At 38.6% G+C, this 25,077-nt stretch overlaps 1 protein-coding gene across 2 annotated transcripts in view; it reads left to right on the top strand.

The window, feature by feature from the left end:
- The window catches only part of CSTF3 (cleavage stimulation factor subunit 3), a 50,629-nt gene that overhangs the window by 24,245 nt on the left and 1,307 nt on the right, over nt 1-25,077 (top strand). For both annotated transcript variants that reach the window (XM_080594769.1, XM_080594770.1), the window contains 17 exons: nt 9,269-9,301; nt 9,679-9,776; nt 11,222-11,288; nt 11,385-11,419; nt 11,527-11,653; nt 14,074-14,151; nt 14,356-14,518; nt 15,048-15,157; nt 15,584-15,700; nt 16,788-16,862; nt 18,159-18,302; nt 18,399-18,501; nt 20,302-20,371; nt 21,705-21,900; nt 23,703-23,856; nt 24,221-24,315; nt 24,445-24,505. In XM_080594769.1, the coding sequence (XP_080450895.1) occupies nt 9,269-9,301; nt 9,679-9,776; nt 11,222-11,288; nt 11,385-11,419; nt 11,527-11,653; nt 14,074-14,151; nt 14,356-14,518; nt 15,048-15,157; nt 15,584-15,700; nt 16,788-16,862; nt 18,159-18,302; nt 18,399-18,501; nt 20,302-20,371; nt 21,705-21,900; nt 23,703-23,856; nt 24,221-24,315; nt 24,445-24,505 (1,726 nt within the window). The remainder of the gene's footprint in view (nt 1-9,268; nt 9,302-9,678; nt 9,777-11,221; nt 11,289-11,384; nt 11,420-11,526; nt 11,654-14,073; nt 14,152-14,355; nt 14,519-15,047; nt 15,158-15,583; nt 15,701-16,787; nt 16,863-18,158; nt 18,303-18,398; nt 18,502-20,301; nt 20,372-21,704; nt 21,901-23,702; nt 23,857-24,220; nt 24,316-24,444; nt 24,506-25,077) is intronic.

Raw genomic sequence — 25,077 nt, forward strand, 5'->3', positions numbered from 1 at the left:
AAACTCATAGGAAACAGTAGAGAAATTTTTTTTTTTCTAACAGACATACAAAGGGTTTTAATTGGGGCAGCTGCCTGTATTAGAAAAATGCAGTAATTCCCCGTGCTTTAATTTGAATATTACATTGCTGTAGAACAAAAATAGCTCAGTCATCAGGTTAATCTTACATTTCCGAGGCTAATTATTTCCTAGTTTACTAAATGACTGAAAAAAATGTTTCTGCATGATTTCTTAGGAAATCTATGGGAAAGCCAGGATTCAAACCCACATCCCTTCCTTATAACATTTTTGCAGTGTTGCAGCTCAAGTGTACTTGGTGTGGTTTTAATAAGGTTATAGTGTAACACGGTGCACGTCTTGTCAGCTGCAAATTCAGAAGATGAATGCAACGATACAACCAAGATGCTGAGAAGTACTTGGACATGAGCATTATTCTCCACTATTAACTTTATTGTTTCTGATTCTTATTTTCCTGTGATGAGACAGCTGTCTTCTGTGGTCAAGCAGAGCCCCTAGACGTCTGTGGAGGCCTGTTGGCCATCTACTGGTTTTAACAACATTTGTCTCTGGGCCATTTTTGCAACAAATAATTGGAAAATTGCTCTCTGTGTTCCAGCTGTGGAGACAAAACATTAAGAACAATTTGTCCTCTGCTGACAGGCCAAGCTAGTCCCGCGCTAGCATTGTGACTGTAAGAAGATTATGTTGTATTACATTACAATTACATTTTCTAGTACCGCTCTCCTGTTTGAGAAACTTCTGTTCCTTTTCCTTAGGTTGTCTTTAATTTGAGGAAGGCCTTTTTTAAGACTGCTTTCACTGTAAAAATGAGAGGAATTAATGCATGGTCTCTGAATTTGGCCACTTCAATAGGGCAGTATTTCCTTTGGGTCCTAAAAATTTGATAATTTTGACTACTAACTCTTTTTTCGGTTTTTGTAGACACTCTATTTAAGGTAACTTTTTTCCTCTTCTATATGTATTGCTTTTTTAAGTACATATTCCAAAATCTCTTTAAAAAGTAAGAAATTCCTGCTTTTTCAGTTGTATCATGAACATATCTTAGATGGAGGACTATTAAAACTTCCCATACAAAAATTCGAATTATCCGATAACTTCATTCTACAAAAAAAAAAAACATAATTCACAGTATGAAATGATTATAGTTGTCAAAACTGTCACTTTCTGTGTTTTTTTTAATGCAAGTGTATTTGAAAATAATGCATTAGAACTGCTTGTAGGCATGCAGTGAGCGTAGTAAGAAGTCATCAAAGTACAGTCCTACCGGGGATCTTACTGCCACCCAAAATGTCCCTTTTTTTCCCCAATTATATCATCAAATTACATTAAAAAATCATTTTCTTACTCAGATATTTTGAGAATACCAAAATCAAATATGGAACAATTATTTTTTAATGAGGTGCATTATTGTTATGAACACTTATTTCCAATAGTAGTCAAAAGCAACTAGAAGATTTTAAATCAGGAGTCTAAAGGTAGATCTCAGAGCTTTAAAGAGTGAGGTCTGTGTGATGAAACAACTGGCTTTTAATTTTATTTCTACCAGGTAGTGATGTCTCACGTGCCTCTTAAGATAAGTTTTCTGTTGCAGCAGTCTGATCCCTGTATTGTTTTTAAGGTCTTAGTATCGCAGGGAATTTTGGGTTACTGGATTAGTGCATTGCTAATGATGGCAGACTGCAGTTTGGCAACCTTGAGTAAGATGCCTGTAATATTAATAAACTAACTGAAAAAAAAGTGTTAAAGGAATGTGTATGTCCAGTTCAATTGCCAGTGCTAAGAGACTGCTCATCGTATGTGGTTGAGGTTAGATGATGAGTGTAATTTATCCAAGCTTACAAATTGGGGATCTCTAGCTCATTGAGTTGGACTGAGTATCTTGGTTTCTTGCTTACGTCTTAATTTAACTTTTTAACTTGAGTGATCTGCTCAAAAGCTAAGACATCAGGTCCTTATCTTGCAGCCTTTTGTCATGTTAACAGGTTAGCCATGGCTGCTGTTTGCTTTTGAGTCCTATAAATTTGTTTCTCTGACAGTGAAATCAATGTAAAATTAATACTAGGTGAACGAAGACCCGTTGCTTTGTGAAATAACATGTTTCATAACAACTGCAAAGGGTAGTTGTAGATCTGTTAGCCATCTGAAAACACTTCCTATTGCTGTTGTAAAATACAAAAGACATGGAGAAATAGAAATGAGACGCAGAAGTGAATTAAAGTACATAGGAAGAGCCAAAGTGGATAAGTCAGGATGGAAGCAAGACAGCTTACAGGACTGTGAATGTGTGGTGACGTTCCCTACTGTGACTTAATGTGAGTATGAAAGTAAAGAGGAAATTATAAGTCCCAGAGCATGTTTAAAAATGACTTTTTATTAAAAGAAAAAAAAGAATTGCAGACAGTCTAGGTATGAAGGTGAATATGGCTAGAAAGGAATGGATAATGGAAAGTATGTTTAGCATTTGTAAACTACTTCATACAGATAATAATTTGATAGTTGGCAAATTTCCTAAATAAAAAAGTGTAGTGATTTTCGTGATTTGGAGAAGATATGAAAAAATGTCTATTGGTTGAAAATAAACATTTATAAAAATGTGTTGTACTATAAAGATGGAGACCAAACTAGCAGAGAATACAGGATTGCCTCACATTGGTCGGAAAAATGCTTGGGAGTGGGTTGTTCACACTTCCTCTTACTCTTACACGAAGAAAGTGCCTTGCTGCGGGACCAAGATGCCAGTATGTTTTGTAAGGAATAGAGGCAGATATTGTTCCTAAAGATTTGTCGGTATGTGGAAATTCAAATTGCAGTAAGGTGCGAACTAAAGCAGACTATCTGTTTAGAGATAGTCAAAAGCTGCCTGGGAATGGTCCTGGGCAGCCTGTTCTGGGTGGCCCTGCCTGAGCAAGGGGGGTTCGACCAAGTGACCTCCAGATGTTCATTTTGACATCAACCATTCTGCGGTTCCACAAGTTTTCCGCTCACAGATAGGGAATTAGGCTTTTCAAGTCTTTAGTCTTACATTTTTAATTACTATTTTACAGTTAGCTGGTAACATGGAGGTCTGTCTAGGTTGATGTCTTTGAGAGGAAAAAGGGTTTCCTCTGAGGGGCTTGTGTGTACTTGGGCTAAACTGCTCCTGAAGGCTATTAAAGCTTTTGGGATCATGAGGCTGTAATGTCAAATTTCTTGTGATTAGTGAGTGAAAAACAACCTTGCCTATTCCTAGCTATCCATCCACCTCTCTAGCTCTGCCACTGTCCTCTCCCAGTTTCCCATTGCAACTTAGCTCCCTGAGGAAAAATGGTGTCATTCATTTACTGATGGTCACTTCTCCGGTAGACAGGGCCTTCCTTTGCTGTTTTTCCTGTCTTTAACAGAAAATGGTAACATGGCCCAGAATTTTGCTATAGAAGGTCAACATCTTCACTAGCTGCCCACCGTCTGTTGTCTTACATAAGATATTAACTGGTAATTGGACTTAAAGCATTACAGGCCTTGTTCATTGGCTTAAGCCACATTCTTAATTATTGTAATGTTGATTTATTCTTAAATACTATGAGAAAATTCAAAGCATATCTAAATATAAAGACACATATGTGATAGCTTATGATAGTTCACTATTTTGGTAATCAAACACCTGCGATTCATAAAAGATGGTTGTGATCAGAAAACAGACTGCAAAATGTTGCTTTTTTTGCTGTATATTGTAGCCATCTATATGGCAGCTGTGATGGCATCCTGTGAGGAGACAGGCTTTCAAAGGTTGATATATCTAGTAGAGACGACTTTTAAATTTTGGTATGGTGCCATGGTTGTGGAAACTCTAGAAATAGTGTGTATAGTAGTAGATGAAGACACTTCAGGTAGAATAATTTTAAGGAGCTTTTAGAATTGCATTTTATGACAGACTTTGAAATTGAGGCACAACCATGTAGATGTGAGAAGTAACACCACTTTGGATGAAAATACTTTGCAAGTCATCTTATTACATTTTGAATAAATGAGTTTTTGCATACTCTGTGTACTATATCTCTTCTTTGCAGTCTTTACTAACAACAAGAAAAAAGCTATATTTTCATAAGGAATATTAACACTCCAGATGAAAGTGCAGAAATACTGATTTTTTCAGTGCGTATCTGATATAAATTGTAGCACAGTTCTGCATTACAGAAATTACATCTGCAATTCTGTGCTGATGTTTTGTAATAAAGGAGGTTATTGGCTTAGCCTTGGAATGCCTTGCAGAAGTATGTGTTTTGTTCAGCTTACATAAAATAACTCTGATGTTATTATCTGGGAAGTTATAATCCAGCCTCCTTGGGTTAATGTCCCCATGTGAGTGTGGTGTTATCCCTGTGTGATTCTATACTTGTCCTGCTGACACGCTTACAGCATTTCACCTGCATTTCATGTACTTGGACAGAGCTGGGTTTGCCATTTGCAAGGGTAATTGCTGTTATTTGACATGAAATTGTTTGTTGTGTGAAGTGTTCTCGCAGCTAGCCAAGAGATTTGCTCTTCCGCTGACTGGAAGTCTCAGCAAACAGCAAAAGACAATGTGCAGAAGATTGGAGCATATTACGCTCTCTTCATCCTTTCAGAGATTACATTTCCTTGAGGCACTCTGAGAAGTGTGAACTGCGGTAGTCCCAGCAGTATTTACTCTGCAAATAAAGTGAGAACATCTCTCCAGCCAGCTCGAACCTGTATTTTGGAAACAGGTACAAAGGTACCTGATATAAAATACCTGAATGTGTTTTGTTAATCGTACACTTTGATACTAGTAAAGACATTAATTGCATCCCACCAGGCTTGACAGTATGTAGAAGGTTAATTGAAAGAAAAAAATCCTGCCTTAACAATCAAGGTGTTAAAAAAAAAAAAAAGGAAAGAAAAAAGATGAATGTGACACACATGGATTCGGTTGTGTTAAATTTGGTATAGTCTGATTTTCTCTCAAAATAGAACTTTTTATTTTTATAATAACCTGTCCTGTAACTGTGTGAATTAATATAGGTCTTTAACAGTGAAGTCCAGCTAATAAACAAAAGGAAGACTTCCAATATGTGCATGTATGCTCTGGTTGTAATTTTGTACACTGAAGCATAGGGTGTGTATGTGTTCATAAAACAAACAAACATTAAAGATGTTGCATACATGTTATTATTTATAATGAAACCAGATTTCAGGAAATAGTAGTTTTTAAAATAGCAGTCACTATGAAGGAAGTCCCCTGGAAGTTAATGCTGGTGCTGCTGTGGTGTTTTCTCCTCCCCAGCTCATGCACTCCACCAGCTGCACCCAGACTTTCTCTTCAGGCCACTTTTCCAAAAAAGTTGCTAAAGCCACGGGAGAACAGTGCCTGGGAGGTGGGTAAGGCAGAGGGCAAGAGTGTTTTCCTCACAGAGGTGGAGCAGCGTTGGGTTCAGCTGGAGACCACGAGTAAGGGACATAAGATTTTATTATCAATTTTTATTACCTACTTGGAGAGAGGGTTGGGCTTTAGAAATAGCTGAGGCCTCTAGAAAATGAGTCACGGCAGAAGAAGCCATGCTGATCCTTAAGGAAAGGATTTGAAACAAAGTGAAGTGCAGTGTAATTTGTGGATTAAATTTTGCCCTTGAATGTTTATGAAGTTCATTATTGGGAAGTATGTAGTGTATTCTGGGGAGAAATTTTACCCTATTATTAAGAATTTGTCTTGTACAAAGCTGATACAGTGGTGACTTAAACTTCCTATTGGATCATCAAATTTAAAAAGACTTTCTCAGCAAATAGTTGAAATTTCTTACTGTTATAGGCAGAGGAAGGCAAACTCAGGTGTGTTTTACCACAGGAGCACCTGATTATAGCCAGACTAGGTGATCTTTTTGTAGTCTTCAAGGATGGAAGGGGGATATTTTTATAGATAATAATTTTACCCTAGAATGTTGATATTCCTAGGCTTATTCTGTAGTTGACAGAGTCGTGCTAGTGACACTTCTATATGTTCACCTTTGTGAGGGTATCACCTACCTTTTGGATTAAAATAATAATAGAGAGGAACAGAACATGTACACAGGCAGTGTTAGTAATCCGAGGACAATCTGTTGTAAAGATATGTTTCCTTTTGTTCTGTTCTTACTAAAGAACAAAACTACAACATTCATGTCAATCCTTTAACGCTTGTCTGTGTTTGATCACTGCCTGTTCCTGTGTCTGTAATAGAAAAAAAAAAAAAAGAAAAGTAATAGAAAGATGTGGTAGTGGGTCCTGGAGGCAGCATGCCCTTTCTGGTGCTCTGTTTGCCCCATCACTGAGTTGTCCCTGTGCCTGGGTGGCCAGGATGCTTGCTTGGGAGCCAAGAAATGCAAACAAATTCCAGCAGGAGAAATAGCTGCTCTTCCCTCTGGCTCTGGGGCTTGGTGAAAACTCCAGTGAGGGACGCCTAGCAAGCACTGGCAAGTGCTGCTTTTTTCTTTTTTCTCTTCCTTTCCTTTTTTTTTCTTTTTCAATCTGTCTTCAACCTCATAACTTCATTGGTACCAAGATTTCACTAACAATTAGATGTTGAAAATGGGTAACAAATATATAACACTGGTGTAAGTCCAAAAAGTCCAAGTGTGGACAGCAGCTTTTCATGTATTTAGTAATTCATGTAGAAAATACTTCGTTCTTTGAGTTACAGCACACACAAATAAAGAATATTAATTTTTCTAAGCAAAAATATTTTAATTTTAAAGGTCTTGAGGTGCAAATCAGTTCCTTGGAAGCACATGTAACCTAATTGGTCTTCCTCATGCTCTGTCTTTTGGTGGTGCTTGGTGACGGTGCTGCCACACACTAATAAAATCGCTTTGGTAAACAATTGAGTGGGATTGCTCCGCACTTACCTGGTGTCATAAAATTACTGAGATCAGTCTGGGTCATTTATATGGGGTAGTGGTTGTCGGTGGGCTATTGGCTGATAAAGGCAAGGAGATAAACAGGCAGGCAGCATCCTCGCCTTGCCAGCTGCAGCTGGGAGTTCTCCCTGGCGGAGTAACTCGCAGCAGGCATGCAAAACGTTTTTTGCAGGGCTAGACTGAAGGGTAGGCTGTTTTGTCCTGCGTATTTACGGCTTTTTAATTTGAGCATGTACAATTTCTTTTCACCTTCCGTGCCTTTGTCAGTGACAAAGCCACGGAGTAATTTTCATTAAAAAATCAATTTATTCTTTTTACTGGGGACTTGCTCCTTAAAAAAAAAAAAAAGTTTCTGCTCTCCCTATTGAAGATTTTGATTGAGTAAAAGAAGGGGAAAAACGTGCAGGCAGCTTCGCACTGTACTAGGCATGCAAAACAAAATTTGTTCTTTTCCATTAGGTGGCCAAGGACAAAAGGAGTATGCAGGGGGTGGGACACGCTGATGAGAGCTCTTGCTCCTTACTGAGAGCTGAATCCTTTTTGTCATATTCTAAGAGATGCTGAAGAACCTGAAATGCTACTGTAACTGTCAAAAATGGATGAAGGGAAAATGGGAGGTGTCTTTTTCTTTGACTTTGCAGTGGAGGAGGAATTTAAAATATAAGCAGTTGTTTTCCTTCAACTGAAAATAGGGTGGGATCTGACTCCTTCACTTGTGTTCACAAAAGTCTTCTGCCTAAACAGCTATAAAAGTACTGTAACTGCTGTTTAGAGATTGAAATGCTGTGCTGCTCTCACTAGAAGCTGCGAGGAAGCAGAAATAAGATACGTGCCCGTCCGTTCACCTGGCTCGTTTGAGCCGTGTTATTGCAGAGCGCTGTCGTTTCTGCAGTCGGTCGTTCCTATGGGCAGCTATCTCCTAACCGAGTAGTTTGCAGAAAAAAAAAAAAAAAAGTGTGAAAGCTGTGTGTTCAGTATATGAGGTAACTAGGCCTAACTCCTGTGAAACAGGGTTTAGTCAGATCACTCAAACCTGGGCAGGGTGCTGCTCCAGTTTGGAAGAGCTGCTGGCACGAGGTTCTAGTTTGCAGTGCATGCCTATAACATCTGCCTGCAAAATTCACTTGAATTCCTGCATTTTTAATTGCTCTGGTTGATGAGAGAGAGAAATTGGGATCCTGTTTTAGACGGGCCTGGAGGCCGGGGTGTCGGCGAGAGCCGAGAAGCTGAGGAAAGGGAGCCATGAAGGGTCGTGGTACGGTGAAGGTTGACCGTAGGCCTCCTGCAGAGTAGTCAGTGTTTCCTAAGGCTCCCATTAAAAATTCTCTTAGGCTTTAAAAAGAGAACAATGTAAAATGATGTAATTACTAGGTTAATCCCCCTGTGCTGCCTGGGGAGAAGAAGAGGCTGTCTGAGCCTCCCGCGGCCCTCTCGCTTCCCACTGAAGTAACAGCTGTGAATCCCCTCAGCAAAGGGCAATGAGATTTAAATGGGGGTTTTGATATTTAAAAAAGTGCAGTGCAACATAGCAAATTTCATTAAAGGATGTTTATTTCTAAACAGATACGCGTTTCTAGAGGCTTTTCAGATTCTCCTTGTCTCTTCAGGGTGCCCAGTACATTAGCATAACTTGAGCTACCAAGCACGTGAAGAGCAGTGTCAGTCAGCTTCTACGTCTTGTGCTTTTCTGTGTCCTGTGTGAAAGGAAGCCTGTTCTGTAGAGGCTGAGTTTTCACCCGTGCCCCCGCAGTGCTGTCTGAATGACACGAGTGCTGCGGCGCCAGCCACTTTGGTGTCTTGTGGAGGGCAGCACCAGGGCTGGGGGGGGGGCACGTGTTGAAAAAGAGGTTCTCCAGAGTGTGCGTTATTCTCTTATATAGCATCAGCCTGTTAAGTCAAAGCTTACTTTGAGAAATAAATGTCAAAATATAAAGCATGATAAAAGAAACACGTTACATGTTTGTAAATATGGTATTTCGGGTTTACTGAATCCTGATGTGGAGACTTTGGTACCTAAGTCAATAGATATGCGCTTAAGACAACAAAGTTACTCAAAATAAGAGGAAAGTGTGGGTATCCAAACCAGACTATAGGAAAGTAACTTTGTCTACTGAGACTGCATTTTTGGCCCAAATGGAAGTAAAAAAAAAAAAAAAAAAATTTTTTTAAAAATGAAGATTTTGAAAAAGCTAAGCTAGGTATATGTTTTTATATGTTTAATTGTATCTTTGCAGCATTATGTGAAGTTGGAATGTAGTTAGTTTAGGAAGCCAGACTGGAATGTTTAATACTGTATGCAAAATATATTCCTACTATTCTAAAATAGTTTAAGTGATTTGTTCTTTTCTGCTTCCCTGTAGATTAAAGCAAAAAATTATGACAAAGTGGAAAAGGTGAGTCCTATCAATATATGCGATATATACCTATAGCAAGAAAAAAATATCTTCTGATTCGACTAACTGAGATTGAAAATAACTGTGGCTGTCTTTGAATGAGCTATTCAAAAACACAGGAAATATCACTAAAGTAGATTTTGTTGTTGCTACCAAACTAATCAGTGAAGTGAGCAGAGGAATTTCTCTGTTTAATTCTTTCCAATTTCCTTGCATAGCATGAAGGTATTTTTGTCAAAAAAATGAGTAATTTATTCTTTCTTATAAATTTTAGTCATAATTATCAAAATTATTTTATTTCATACTGTATAGCATTAAAAGTAGAAACTTAATTCTGTATTGGAATCCTGATCACATCTTCTTGATGTATTAAACAGTTATTTCAGCGATGCCTTATGAAGGTTTTACACATTGATTTATGGAAATGTTACCTTTCCTATGTACGAGAAACCAAGGGGAAGCTACCTAGCTACAAGTAAGTTAACAGAGTTACTCTGAATTATTCTAGTTTTATAATGACTCTCCTCTTGATTTTTGACTAAGGGGTGGGGAAGAACACGAGTCTCACACCTGCTTGGGACCCTTGTAGCAGAGTGGTTTTGGGGTGGTGGTGGTAATAATATATAATTTGCATTTTGCCAGCATTTTCTTTAAAGTTTCTGTAATTAAGCTTGCTGGGTAAAATTTCTTGCTCCATCTGGGTCCATATGTAGAGGTGGGACAGCAGCGGGGGACCATCTGGAGCACCCATGCTGTTTCCCTGCAAATGAGATTGGTGTTTAAGCTAATCTGAAATATGCTTCCTTCTCAGACAGGTCTTTTGCTATTCTCCCCCTTAGTGCCCTGTTTAGTCTCCACAAAATTCAAAATCGATTCCAGTTGAGGTACTATTTTTGAGTAGTTAATAGTAAATCAGTAATTAGAGTAAGTTTGGGAAGGCCTACTAAGCATAAAAAATCAGGGTGTCAACATCTTTGGGGCATGCTAGTTTTCATCTCTTCTCACTTACTAGATTTTGCCTGTGTATAGTCCTGTGGACTGAGTTCAGTCCTCCTTCTTCCTGCTTGAAGTTTCAAAAATAGTCCTTCAGCATCTACAAGCTGTTTCTTTCCCAGCCCATCATAATTTCTATGTACTTCAACCATTAAGACAGTCACTGATGCATAAATGAAAAAAATGCAGATTTTTTATTTTTAAATACTGTTTTCAAAAAATTTCTAAAAGTATTTTCCTCCTCCCATCGCTTATCTTTCTGTCATTTAACTTTACTCTATTTTTTTCCCTTTAACGTGGACAAAAAAGTAGTGAGGTAGTGAAAAACTTCTAAGGAAAGGAAACTGGGAGAAAAGTGGGACAGTGTAAAAGCTATTTTCATTGAAAATTGAGCAAGTAGAAAAATTCTGTGAACATTTTTAAAAATGTGAATCACATTTTTTTGGGGGGGGGTGGTAGAAGATTATATGAAAGATTTTGGCCATTTTCCACACAGTGGAATTACTCCTAATTTTCCCATCCTTTCTATGTTCTTAGAGAGTTACAAGGTTCAAGAATTTCTGAGAGAAAAAGGAAACAACAGGTTGTCAGCAAGGAACATTTAGAGAGCATTTGGTTTCTATCTTTTCAACTTAGAGTGCACTTCGCATGCATGGATTTCCACATACTTGAGGAAGGGGGTTCTTGGGAGCGATTAGTATACAATATTGCCACCAATAAATGTAAACAATTTTCTCTTAAAAATAAACCTAAATTCAGAATTTAAAGATATCCAAATACAAATTTTTTATTCTCAACTATTGGATGATACTTTTCATTCCTCAAGGTATATTGAATTTGCTGCACAAAAAAATGCTCTTAAATAAAGATTTTTTCTAAAATACTAAAGAGTTGCTCTATGGTCTTGTGGTTTGTTCTTTTCCTCAGAGAAAAAATGGCTCAGGCATATGATTTTGCTCTGGATAAGATTGGCATGGAAATCATGTCATATCAGGTATGTTTTTTCTATGAAAACACATTTAATTTCTAACTTTATATCAAGTACAATTAAACATTAATTTCATTATATTTAATATTTTTTCTTGCATAGATCTGGGTGGATTACATCAATTTTTTGAAGGGCGTGTAAGTACCTTAAAAGAATTTATTTTAAGTTCAGTTAAAGTAATGTTGATATTCGTACTGGTGATGGTCTGTAACAGCTGACATTGATCTCTCTCCCCACTATTTAGAGAAGCAGTAGGATCTTATGCTGAAAACCAGAGGATAACAGCTGTCCGTAGGGTTTACCAGCGTGGGTGTGTGAATCCAATGATTAACATAGAACAGCTCTGGAGAGATTATAACAAATACGAAGAGGTAATCAAAAACATTAAATCTGCTTGTGACATTAAAAAAAATAATCTTATAATCAAATATAGTGCCCAAATTGCATCCACTAAATAATTACATATAAAAGAGATGACTGGCAGTGTAAAAAACATTTTGCGTGTGCTATGTACCAGAACACCTGTAGCAAAACTGTACAGGTACCTGATTGATAGTTTTTTTTAAATTATTTTAAAGATTTTGTAGCATACATTTAACTGTCCTATTCCCCAGTTGGCCCATCTGAATTGCTAGTGAATTAGAAATCACTGTTACCAATGGCAGAGAATATATTCAATGAAAGCTGGGGCAGATCAGTTGGCAATGGGGGCTTGCTATCGCAAGGAGGCATTTCCTTCGTTCCAGTTGAACAGGGTAAAATGGCATTCAGCTGTGATGGTTTGGATTTGCTCCATAGTATTAAGTCACATGTTCTCAAGAACTTTTAAAATGCTCCCCACCATCCCTCACCTGAAGCCATTACAGCATCAAATCAGGTGAGTCTGCTGCCACACTGTCTTCAGCAAGCGCAACCTCAACTCATTGACCCTGCAGGCTGATCTGTAGCTGCACCTCTGTAGTGTACTTGTAAACACTTTTGGTAGCAGCCTGTTAACCTACCCCACTCACCGCAGGTAAGAATGCAGAACCGAGAATAAATGCCTTGGTGCTCAGCACCGTCGAGGAGACACCTTGGTGTGGCACGCTCCCTCATCCCGCATGTTGCACCCAGCATTGCCCGTGCTGGCACGCGATGGGTCAGCTGTGCACTGTGCAGGGAAGAAGGGACAGTTTCTCTTCCCTCGTTTCTGACCGTGCCAGTTGTAGGGTTGCTGACCTCAGACGTGAGACACCACTTAGCCAGCAGGAGCACCTCCTGGCACCCGCAGCCAGCAGTGTGTCCCGCCATAGCTCATCACCAGCTCGGTCCTCAGCGGTACTGCAGCTGGCTCGCTTAGCACCAGGGAGGGTACCGAATGACATGCCTCCTCCACAGGAAAATCCGGTGCTGCTGCCAGAAACTTCCCTGTAAGCCTCTCCCACACAGTAAATGAAAGCTATCACTGCTTGTTTCTACTGGTTTCATCAATACATAGGGAGCCTGTCAAGATGATAGCTGAAACCTGGCCTACATTTGTTCTGTATCTTCTAGTTGAGGCTGCTTGGTTGGCACCTGTCACGCAAAACAACATCTCAGGCGAGGGCTGGTGGCTGCTGGGACACGGGTCTCTGCAGCTCGTGTTCAGCTTGCAGACCATCCTGGTGCGCAGTAAGACAGTGCTGGACACCAGGGCTCTTAGGGGGAAACCTCATGTGTAGATCTTGGTACAAAAGGCCACTGGGTATTTGCTGCAAGTGCAATACTCGTGGGTAAAACACTCTCCAGCTTCCCTTCAGCTCAGTCAGTAGTTACTGGGTAGCAGTATCTGCCTGTCAGCTGCCAGCACCGTTAGTTAAACTAAGGGACTAAGTGGGGCATTGCTGGGTTTATATTCTAACTGGCCCAGATAGCTCGGCGAGGGTCCAGATGGGGCCTTTCTCTTGCTCCTGCCGCAAGGGATCAGTCCCCAGCTCAGATGCCAGCTTGGAACAGGACTCAACACTGCTCACGTTGCTCAAAATCCTGGCAAGTCACTTCAGCAAAACCCACCCTGACTTTTGTGAGCACAAGAGTGGTTGCTTATCCTGCCATCAGAGCTGCTCCTTGGGGTTTGGTTAGTGCCTGGGAGCCCGCTGCCTGGCCTGCGTTCCTGGCGTCGAGTTGTGAGCTCTGCCTTCGGCTGGGTCCCTCCTGCTCTGGAGGGCTCTGAGCGCACACGGGTCCTGCCCCGTGTCCTTCTCTGGGGTGCTTGGAGCTGGCAAAGGTACGCATATGGCCATCCCTTGCTTCAGGAACAGAGAGGAAAAGGCAGAGCAGTGAGCTTTGACTTCAGTCTCTGTTATTGCTTGTCAACGAAAACTGAATTGCTCCTATGCTGTCCTTGTGTTCACCCAGTGAGCAGCAGGCAGCAGCGAGGCAGGGAGCTGTGACTCTGCCTGGGCATTGACCATGATTTTAAAAAATACCAATTCAAAGATCCATTCTTTCCTCTGCTTTCTCCCCCATCAGTTTTATGTAAAGTTCATTGCATCTTGAAAGCTGTAAGCGATAAGATTAAAAATATACTGAGATGTTTTAGGTCATCTGATTTTCTGTATTGAATGTGTTCCTTCACAAATACGTTCTTGCCCCTTTGTGATATGTTTGTGAAGAAATATCCAGAACCTTTTGAGATCAGTATTTTAAAATAGCTTTGACCTTCATGCTCCCTTTTGCATCCTCTTTCAAGCTATTTTCTGAATAAATTGAGATTCAGGAATTCCACGTTGAAATTGCATACTCCCAATTCCTTTTTTTCACCCTTTTCTAGGGAATCAATATTCACTTAGCTAAGAAGATGATTGAAGACAGGAGTAGAGATTATATGAACGCACGACGTGTAGCAAAGGTACAAACTTCTGTTTACTTTTCTTTGTTCTATTTAATTCTACAAACTAGCTCTAAATTTGGTTCTTATTTTAAAACAAAATGTGTGTTAGATTAATGAGGTAGGTACGCTGAAATATTTGTATCAGTTTCATAAAAAATAAACTAAGTTTTTTAGTTTTTTGTAGGTTTAAATCTGGTGTTCAAAACATTGTTTCCGTTTCAGGAATATGAGACAGTTATGAAAGGCCTGGACCGCAACGCTCCTTCCGTCCCCCCACAAAATACCCCACAAGAGGCTCAGCAGGTAGACATGTGGAAGAAATACATCCAGTGGGAAAAGAGCAACCCACTACGCACAGAAGATCAAACTCTCATAACAAAAAGAGGTAATTAGAAACTGCTCTGGGCTGTGTAGAATTGTATTTCTTAGCTCAATGAATGGCCTCCAGTGTAGATAATAATGTGTTTTAATGTTCACGGATGGTGCTTTAGCAGAAATCAGTCAAGATTTTTTCCTTGCCTGTCTTGAACTGTGTGGGTGTGATTTTTAAACAATGTGTAGTTTTTACTCAAGTCAATCTGAAAGCAATACATGGATTTGGGGTACAGTGCTGTAGTCGTATGCCACTGATCTCATTAGAGGTCACAAAATGGTGGATCACAGCCTAACGTTACGGCTGATGTTCTTGGATGATTTCTGTTTCTTCCTCTGTGGATGAGGCAGGGTTTAGCTGCTGGTTAGGATTCATGAAGTTCCAGATGATATAAAAGAGCTGCAATTGTGATTGTTCTATTCAAAGCCCATTAGTGTTAATGGTGTTTTATTTATTCACTGTTTTCTGTATTTCATTGTGCAAGGTAGAACTATTTCTGCAGTAATATACAAGGAACATTTCTTACGTTTTTTCCTCCTAGTTATGTTTGCCTATGAGCAATGCCTTTTGGTTCTGGGACATCACCCAGATATCTGGTATGAAGCTGCACAGTATCTTGAGCAATCTAGTAAGCTGCTAGCTGAAAAAGGGGTAAGGAGATTGCGGTTAGTTTTCTTTCTCATTTAATTGCTGTAATGCAGTCTACTGTTGTTAATTTTTCCTCAAATACTTAAGAACCAAGGGGGGGGCAAAAAGTCTCAAACATCTTGTGTCATGTTCAGAATTTTAAATTTGGGGCTCTATTACTAAAATCTATTTATTTATTTATTTTGCATCTGGGATAATAACATTTATTAAAAAAACTATTTTCCTGTTGGCCAGATTTAGGTTTGGGTTTATTTTGTTGTGGTTTATTTTTTTGGCTGTAGTGATTTCTCAAGTACTGGGGAGATGAGTATCTTTTTATTGGAGCATTGTATGGGCACTCAGTGGAATTTTTCATGCAGAGAAGATATTCCATAGATGGGCCTTCACTGTCACAAGTGTTGAACAATTATCATATTTATTTTATAACAGGACATGAACAATGCCAAACTTTTCAGTGATGAGGCTGCTAATATTTATGAAAGAGCGATCAGCACTTTACTAAAGAAGAATATGCTTCTTTATTTTGCATACGCAGATTATGAAGAGGTGAGCCAAAACAGTGATGTACTGATATTAAAACACAAAGACATCTCTCTTCAATAATGTCATTTATTTGAAGCATACTGAATACACAGACTCTCTGTACAATTACTTTGCTGATTTTTTCTAGCCTTAACCTCATTCAGTGTTTCTGAGACTGAGCTGACAAAAGGGGGAGAGACAGCCTGAAGTATTAGTTATAATTCTTTTGAAAATCTAATGCCTTTCCACTTAAATATTAACTATTTTTCAAACAACTGTGAAGTTGAAAGACCGATCAATTTACATTTACTGGAACATCAGCTTCTTCATTTTTAAAATGGAGGAAAAGAACACCTTTCCTGTCCAATTTTGGGGGATTTAATGTTTGTGTAGCCATGGCTACCACTGTATCACACAGACTTGATGAGTAATGTCCCAGCAAGGGTTGTTTTTGCACATGAACCATCAGAAATGAGGACAATTTCCCACTGATCATATGAGGACTATAGAATCCTCTGTAGGATGTATTTTGCCCATTTACTGTAACATGAAAGTCTTTGCAGGAAGATCCCGAGGACAAAAGCCAACAAATCTTTGCACTTAAAAGAAAAATCCTTGGCTTTCAGTGCAGCCTCTTGTATCCTAAACATACTGGCTATTAAAGTTTTTAAAGGTTGCACCATGCAGCTTGGAGGGATGCAGCTGGCAGTGAACAGAATGGATTACTTGAAATGTGTAGGTTTTAGAGTGAAGGTGGTCTTCCTAGCTGCTCTGCGAGTTACCTTTAGTTGAAGATGAAGGAAACAGTCTTCAAATCCCAAATACCTAAAATGTCAGTTCTGCTGCAGTACTACAAAATTAGAAAAAGACAACAGAGAGACTCTAGGGAAGCATGTATGTAGTAAGCAATAGTAAAAACAGAATGTGGAAAGTAAAGAAATGACTGCACAAGACAAAAAAATGCATCAGTTTAAAATGATTGACATACGTAGTATCCAACTGAGGAAAAAAAGAAACAAATTTTTTTTTCTTCTGATTGATTTTTGCATTCTCACAGGTGGTTTTTAATGGTATTACCAAGCATTCTGTGTTTCCTTTTTATTTACTTTAGAGTCGAATGAAGTATGAGAAAGTACACAGCATATATAATCGACTCTTGGCTATTGAAGATATTGATCCCACTCTGGTAAGATGATCTTTAGTACTGAGTTTTTCCACATTTGCATAGACAGTCACCTGAGTACACTCGGAGAATGGGGAAGTACTTATATGAGTTTATTGGGTCACAAGGATGATTGAGCAGGTGGAGTACTGAGATGACAGAATTAGATTAAAATTTCAGCAGGGCTGATAATTAGAGGCTTTAATCCATTCTGACAGTAAGTCACGTGCATATTTCTCCTCTGTGTCTTTTGGAGAATCTCTTAAAACAAGTTGTGAAGGTGGCAGATGTTAAAGATTTTATGAAGCATCTCATAAGAATTGGTGTATGTGTTGTTGGCCCAACTAAAATTTCACTTTGCTTCTCCTTAACTGATTAAAAGCACGTTGCTTTTGCCCATTGCCCTCCCTAAAGTAATAAATACCTTTCTGTGTATGTGTAGTTTGCAAATAAATTTGTAATGCACCATGTAAGTATCAAAGTTTATTGCTGTACATCTACTTATGTAGTAAACAGCATGGTTCATAGTGCCAGCTGTGCTAGTACTGAACAAATGGTGTGAGAACGTAACCTGCCCTCAAAAAGTGACGTGGTTTATAGACGTGACAAAGCATGAGAAGGAAGAAGAAGGTCTGAGGTCTAAAATTAAAGAGGTCATTGTCAGAGGAAAGGTATCAATTTACTGACATGTTTATTCATTAAGCTCAGAATCACAATGCTTTCCTAACACACATTTTCTGAGAAAGCACATACCAGTTCCTCCCATTTGAGGAATGCTGTTATTTGTGATCTAATTCTGAGTGGAAGAATATTAAATTCCAAAGAAATGCAAATCACAAATTGGCCAATGAATTAAATAGCACATTCGTTATTTTTTGAGTAGGTATAAATACTTGCAGATAAAATGATTTGTGGTTTGGATCCCATAATATACAGTAAAATACTTCAATGGTCTTTTTGCCTACTCTTTAACCTTATAATGTCTCAACTTTATTGGAATATTGTCATTTTTGTAAGTCCTTAATTTTCTGAAGTTAGATTTATCCACTTATCCTACCTTGAAAAATATGTTTATTAACTATTGGTGTTTCAGGGGATTGATCTTAGGTATTTTCCGTTTTTAAACCAAGTATATAAAAAGCTTTACCTCAGTATTTATAGCATTGTGACACGGAGGCATAACACAATCTTGTTTGTTTATATTATGACTTCTTAGCTGTATTTTGTGAGTATGGATTATTCCAGATACAGCCAAAAAGTCATTATATCCTAGTGTTCTTTGTTAGCACTGATACTATATAATATTAACATGTATCTTAGGTTTATATCCAATATATGAAATTTGCAAGGCGAGCAGAAGGCATAAAATCTGGAAGAATGATATTTAAGAAAGCAAGAGAAGATGCCCGAACCCGCCACCATGTCTATGTTACAGCAGCTTTAATGGAGTATTATTGTAGTAAGGTAATTCTAGCTGCTCCGTTTGGTACTCAAAAATTGTGGGAGGGTGTGCATCTCACTGAAGCTAATAAGCTTTTTTTTTTTTTTTAATGTTTGCAGGATAAGTCTGTGGCCTTTAAGATTTTTGAGCTGGGGCTGAAGAAATACGGGGACATTCCAGAATATGTACTGGCATATATTGACTACCTGTCTCACCTTAACGGTAAGCTTTAAATGTTGAGACAACTAATGAAGCATTAATCTGCCTTCTGTGAGTTTGGGTCCAGGCTGAGTTCTTTGTATTTTACTTTTAATTCTTCATGAAGAGCAATAAAACCTCTTCATAAAACTCAGCAGTTAATTTGAAAAAAACTGCTCTTCTGTCCGCATTGAAATTCCAGAAGTGTATTGACATTAGATCTTGTTGCTACTTAATAGGAAAGTGAACTTTCCGAATTGGTAACTCATTTGCAGTGCAGCATTTCTAAAGCATCTGTTGTGAATAATGGGAAATATGCTGAGAAACTTTAATCCGGGCAAAAAGATCTGGGGGGGGTTGAAGTTGGCATGAGAGGAGTGATGGATGAGTTGTTCCATGCTAGAATTAGTTGAAACTCGTTCTTCCCACATAGGTGAGACGAGTAAGATAGAAAAGCAGCTTTGTGGACTAGCTCGAGACCATCCTGCAGGAGAGCTGAGGAAGCAGGACATGGGCAGGGGGCCCGGGGGCTGCGGAGCCCTGGGGAAGGCAGCGGGGGCAGGTGCCTGCCTGGGGCTCGCTGGTGCAGTTCATAGCGACGTTGGCAGAGACCCGGGCTGCTGTGGGGAGCAGGGGCTGACTGAGACCGTTGCGTGGAACTGTGGCAGTACAGGTTTTGTGGGGAGCTCGGAAGGGAGAAATTAAAAGAGGCAAGAAGCAGTTGTCCTTGGGCTCTTCCTCTGCCGACTCGCGTCTGCCACATACCTCGGAGATATTCAGATTTCTTCTGGTGTTTCTTCAAGTGTTCAGTACCTTACCTCAGTATTTGTGGTATAACAACGAATAGGGGAAACACAAGCCCTTTTGGTTTTTAGTATGAATTGCTAGCTGAATTTGTGAGAAAGCCTCCATGTGGCTGGGGTGAGTGGTGGCTGCGGGCAGCTCTACTTCTGAACCTTTGAGGACATTTTGTAGGCATCAGGCACGTGAGTTTCTCTTGGCAGACTACAGTACTGTACCTTTTTTGCAGGCTCTGAAAGGTTGAATAGATGTAGAGCTTTGTTCTTCTGTCAATTGTAAGCATAAAAATTTTTTTCAAGTCAGGATATATTTAAAGCTGCAAGAAATTATTATAGGTCTACAGGAGCATATGAAATACCTTTCCATAGATCACCATCACAAAAATTTTCTCAAAACTCATGAGTGCATTGCTCTCTCTTAGCAACCTGGCAGGCTTTACTGAAGGGGGAAAAAAAAAAAAAAAGGATCATGGAAGTTCAGTAAATGTAAGATACGGTAAAATACTTAGTAAGTGAGGACAGAACCTAGCAGTTTTAAAAAACCAACCAACCAACCATTCCTTTCCTCCAGCTGGCAACATACAAAGGCTAACTGCTAATTGGGAACCAGGTCTAATAATTTTTGGAGGGCTTCTGAGGAACATACAACAGAGAATTACATTGACTGAAGAGCCCAATTAAAAAAATATTGAGATGTGCCATTGTGATAATTAAGAAAAACTGAAAATACAACAGAGATCCTGAAGTTATGTCAAATAATAGCTGTGCCATTATAAAGAACCTGTATTAGGATTGGTTTGTTGCTACAATAAAATGAGATTTGCAAATAACAAATTCACAGTAGAATTTGACATTGTTAAAGTTTTATGTAGGTGTTCGGATTTTTTTCTCCTTACTGAAAATCAGATCAAGGTATCAGAATGTCAGCCTTTTATTTAATTCAGTGTACGTGTCGAAATGATTTTAAATTGTCTCTAATATATTTTACTCAGTGTGACTTTTTTTTTCCTTTCTGTTTTTAAAGAGGACAATAATACAAGAGTTTTGTTTGAACGTGTTTTAACTTCAGGGAGCCTCCCACCTGAGAAATCTGGGTATGTCTGCAAAAGCAGTTTCACTACACTAAAAAAGATACATAACCCCTTTCAACTACAAAGATCATAAAGAAATACAAAAAATGAGCAGGACAAAGTTAGCTAAAGATGTTCCGACCCCTCTCAGTGTTGTCTAAAATAACAGCAACTGTGACAGATATGTGCAAGTTCCTATCCCACTTGCAGTGAAATTCATTCATTGATTTTAACATCTCATTGAGACAGGATTGTTGAGGACAGAGTGCAAAATCCTCCTGCTGGGTAAGGATTCAGTAGTTCTAGCAGGTGGCATGGCTAATGAGACATATCACTCGGTGCCTGCTTTAGATAAATGGGGAGAGGGAGCTGAGGACATCTTTCATTGACAGAGCATTACGTTGCAGAAAGTGAGTCAGGAATTTATTGAGGAAAATGCTGAATAGTGCCCAAAGAACCAAAAATAAAATAGTGAAAGAACCAGAAAAGTCTTGGATTTGCCACTCACTGGCACATTTTCATTACTACTATTTGAATTTATTTCTCTAGAAGATGGTTAACAACCCCTTTGCATTCCAAGCATTTACCATTATTACTCCGGTAGATGCAAGCATCAAAACTAAGAAATGAAACACTGTACTGCTGTCCGTGGTCATTCTACCCTTTAATTCTCACCTTTTGTACGAAATATTTTATGCCCATTTTTAAAGCAAGAAGAAAACAAAATAGATGATTTAAAAGCTGAATCTTCTTCAAAGGCGAACTCCAAATGAAAGTTTAATCAAGTCCAAAAATATGGCCAGATATTATTCATGTTACGCGTGAGATTTTGCACAAAGAAACAAGCAAGGACTACATAAATTTTGGGCTACATAAAATTCTGAAGTATTGCGTATTGTGTTTTAGGATATTGTTCTTGCCTGCTAGAATATGCTAGGCCATGAAGATGAATTAAATCATATTCTATATTGAAAAATCCCTCACATGCGGGATCAGAGTGAAGTTCTGTGTAGCAGTAGTAGTAGTCTGAGCAGTCTGTGCATCTTACGTTGATAAAAACCTCAAATGCTGAAATCATTTACCCCAGCAATCTTTTTCTTTTCATGACAAAGGTCTACTGCAGAGATAAGCTGAATGTGTAGTGTTTAAAGTCCTTTATGATCCACTAGATTGAAAGTTTTTACAAAAATATATAAGGTACTGGGAAAGTAATGCATGCTACAGGTGCATTGAAAATAAATACTGGAAGTGGTAATGTGTTCCCAGATTTACCTCATCTTGTGAATTTTTATAATTGGGATTTTTTTCAGTAACTCTTTCTCCTTCAGCAATTGTCTGTTTATTTTTTCTTTTACAGGGAAATCTGGGCTCGGTTTTTAGCTTTTGAAAGTAACATTGGTGATCTAGCTAGTATACTGAAAGTCGAAAAACGGAGGTTTACAGCATTCAAGGAAGAATATGAGGGTAAAGAAACAGCCCTGCTTGTAGACAGGTATAAGTTCATGGACTTGTACCCTTGCTCTGCAAGTGAACTTAAGGCTCTTGGTTATAAGGTAAGTGGATAACAACACTTAGATTCATTTTTATTCTTTTCAGTCGTAGCAAACTTAAGCAGTTCCTTGTTTAGCACTTCTCTTACTTTTTTTTTTTTTTTTTTTTTGCTTGACAGAAAAGTAGGTAAAACAGGCCTGGTGTGCTTCCCCCTTGTCTTCTTTGTGTCCTCTCTAGCAGGTTTGCTCTGACTACTTTTTGGCACTGTGCTTCAATGAAAGTAAAATTGGGCTTTTACTTCTTAACTTATTTTGATCTTGAGGCATGTTAACTGGAACCCTGCTGGAAAAAGACAGCAAATGAAAGCATAGGGCCAGAATGTTGTAACTCCACCCAGGTTATACCAGGGATGAACTTAACTTTCAGTCTAAGACTCAGACAGAAACTGAGCTCATTGGGTTCCCCTGGGACAGTATTGTTGGGCAGCAGTGCCAGGCATTGTGGGCCAAGTGCAGAAAGGGGCAAGAAGTATGACAAACAGATGCAACCTCATGCATTTGTATTTACCTCTCATTTTTCCATTGAAAAGTTGATGTGTTAATGACATCACCACTCAGCTACAGGCCTCTGCTTTGGACTTAAACATGAGCTCCTTCAAAAATAAAAATTGTTTTTGAAGGTAGGAGAATCAGGATGAAAGAAATACTGCTGACTGCCCTTCCACTCCAATTGGCAGAACCCCTTTCCCTTTGTTGAGAGCTGTATCAAAAGGAAATAACAAACTTGAGTCCCAGTGATTCCTACAAATGACTGAGGAGACTTACCTGTAGAAATCACTGGCTGCCTGTTTTTTTCAGTTGCTTTTTATGGTCTAAGTGCTTAAATGCTGCTATTTGGAATTTAAATTCTAGGCCAGAAGCCTGTAGCTGGTGGTCTCCCATTTCAATTCTGACCACATGTATTTTAACTAGTATTTCAGTCCTGTGCAAGTCCATAAAACTTTGGTAAACAATTAGATGTTGTGTTTCTTTGTACCAAGATGTAAAATAGGCTGACAGAGCAGCAGAAAGCAGCTCTGTTGGAGAAACTGTTGTTGCCCATTTATGTGAATAGGAAGTGAACCTTCAATTCCTAACTCAAAAATAGTGCCTCGACTTCCGTTTATTTCTTATACAAAAAAGTAATTTCTGTAAAGAAAGAAAAAAGTCACTGAAGTCAGCAAAACAGCTGAATTGTTGATCTTCACAGTTTTAAAATAATCTGACAGGTGGAAATGAGTCACATTGAGCCATTGAGTATTTTTCTTTCAAAGTAATCATGACAAAGATAGTTTGAAGTTACAGGTATGCTTGCAAGAGCATATGTCTTGACAAATGCATGCTAGGTGGTGTACTTAAGATTATTCAGCCCTTGGGCTGATTTCTGTTGCTTGTCATATGCCAAAATATAAGAATTTGAACTGATGCCTTGCATGCCTGCTAACTGCCATATGCTTGCTTTCTTTTCCAGCTAAAGCAGTCTAGGGAATGAAATGAGGGAGAAATGATAGTTGTGAAGCTTAGTGGTCTGCACCTGTTCACCTAAATCTTTTTAACCTAAAAAAAAGGAGCCATTCAAAAATGATAAATACAGTCCCATTTTGTAACAAAATGAAGTGTTTCTATTCCCAGCTGAACAGCCCCACTGCAGGACTAAAATGTACGATGACAATATGCAAGTTTTGCCCAGATGGTCTTCTAAGAGGACATCTGTAATTATAATCACGACAAAGTGAGAATAAGTGACTTGTCTAGAGAGATGTTTTGTTCTGTAATTTAAACAAGCGATACTGCCAAGTTCAGTGCTGTCTAATTGGCTTTTGCAGGATGTCTCTCGTGCCAAGCTGGCAGCTATAATTCCAGACCCTGTGGTTGCACCGTCCATTGTGCCTGTTCTCAAAGATGAAGTAGACAGAAAGCCTGAATATCCAAAACCAGACACTCAACAAATGATTCCATTTCAGCCAAGACACTTAGCACGTAAGTCAAATGTTCAGTCCAAAGTGGTTATAGATCACCTAACAGCAAGATATTAACTGGGATGTTTAGCAAACCTAATTGTAGAGACTTCCTATAGTCTTCGGTCACCTAAATTTGTACTTAAATTTTAGGCTGTTGTTTAATTGGATTGCTAAAGGCAATATGTACAAGTAGTTTGGGGTCTGGTAAATGGTAATAACCTGTTACACATGCTGCTTATGGTCTGGATCAGTGACTAAACAGTATGTAATTAGTAGAGGCAAAAGTGACAGGGTAATAATTATTTGCACCAAATAATAATGGTGTTAAAGCAATACAAGTATAGCTGTCTTGCACTGGATTCATATAGTTTTTCTTCCCACAGCTCCAGGTTTACATCCTGTACCAGGTGGTGTATTTCCTGTTCCACCAGCAGCTGTAGTTCTAATGAAGCTTCTGCCACCTCCCGTTTGTTTTCAGGTTTGTTTTTAAGAATTCTGAAAACTTTAAAAAAATTATACAAGAGATTCTGTTTTGACAGAACCATGGTATGTATGTATTCTATTCAAAATAATCTACAAAACTTTTTTTTTTTTTTAAACAAATCAGGGTCCCTTTGTTCAAGTGGATGAGCTCATGGAGATATTTAGAAGATGCAAACTGCCAGACAGTAAGTTGTTTGTTCGCTCTGGACTCTGTAGCAGTGCTGCATATGACTTTGTTTTACATATGGATATTACTGTCTAAAACCTAGACCTCATTTATAGATGCTGATGTATAATTATTATTTAAAAGTACCCTGTTGAATTGGCTGTTTGTATGTTGGAATCAACCTAGAAATGTTTGTACATTTAACTGTGAGGGGAGATCAGCAAAGAGTAAAAAAGCTGAAACTCACCACCTGCTGCTTCAAAAATAACGTTTTGGTGGTAAACATTAAAAGAAATGAAGATTTTTCAGAATATCCTTTAAAAGAAGCAGTGCATTATTTCTAGCAGCATAACAACTATAATTAAATTACAAATTTGCAGCATGGTTATATTTTACCTAGCAAGGTATTAAGCATTGTATTTAGCAAACCTAATCATAGAGACTTCCTAGTCTTTGGCTATCTAAATTTGTTCATTGGTAGGTCTAACTCTGACTGCACATTGTTGCAGTGATTGAGAACAAGTCAAGAACAATGTTTTCTTAGTTCCTACAACAGAAGTAGCGCTCTGAAATATGAAAAGAGGACAGATG

The sequence above is a fragment of the Anser brachyrhynchus genome, assembly GCF_964034855.1.
Source record: "Anser brachyrhynchus genome assembly, chromosome: 5".
NCBI classification, from domain to species: Eukaryota; Metazoa; Chordata; class Aves; order Anseriformes; family Anatidae; genus Anser; species Anser brachyrhynchus.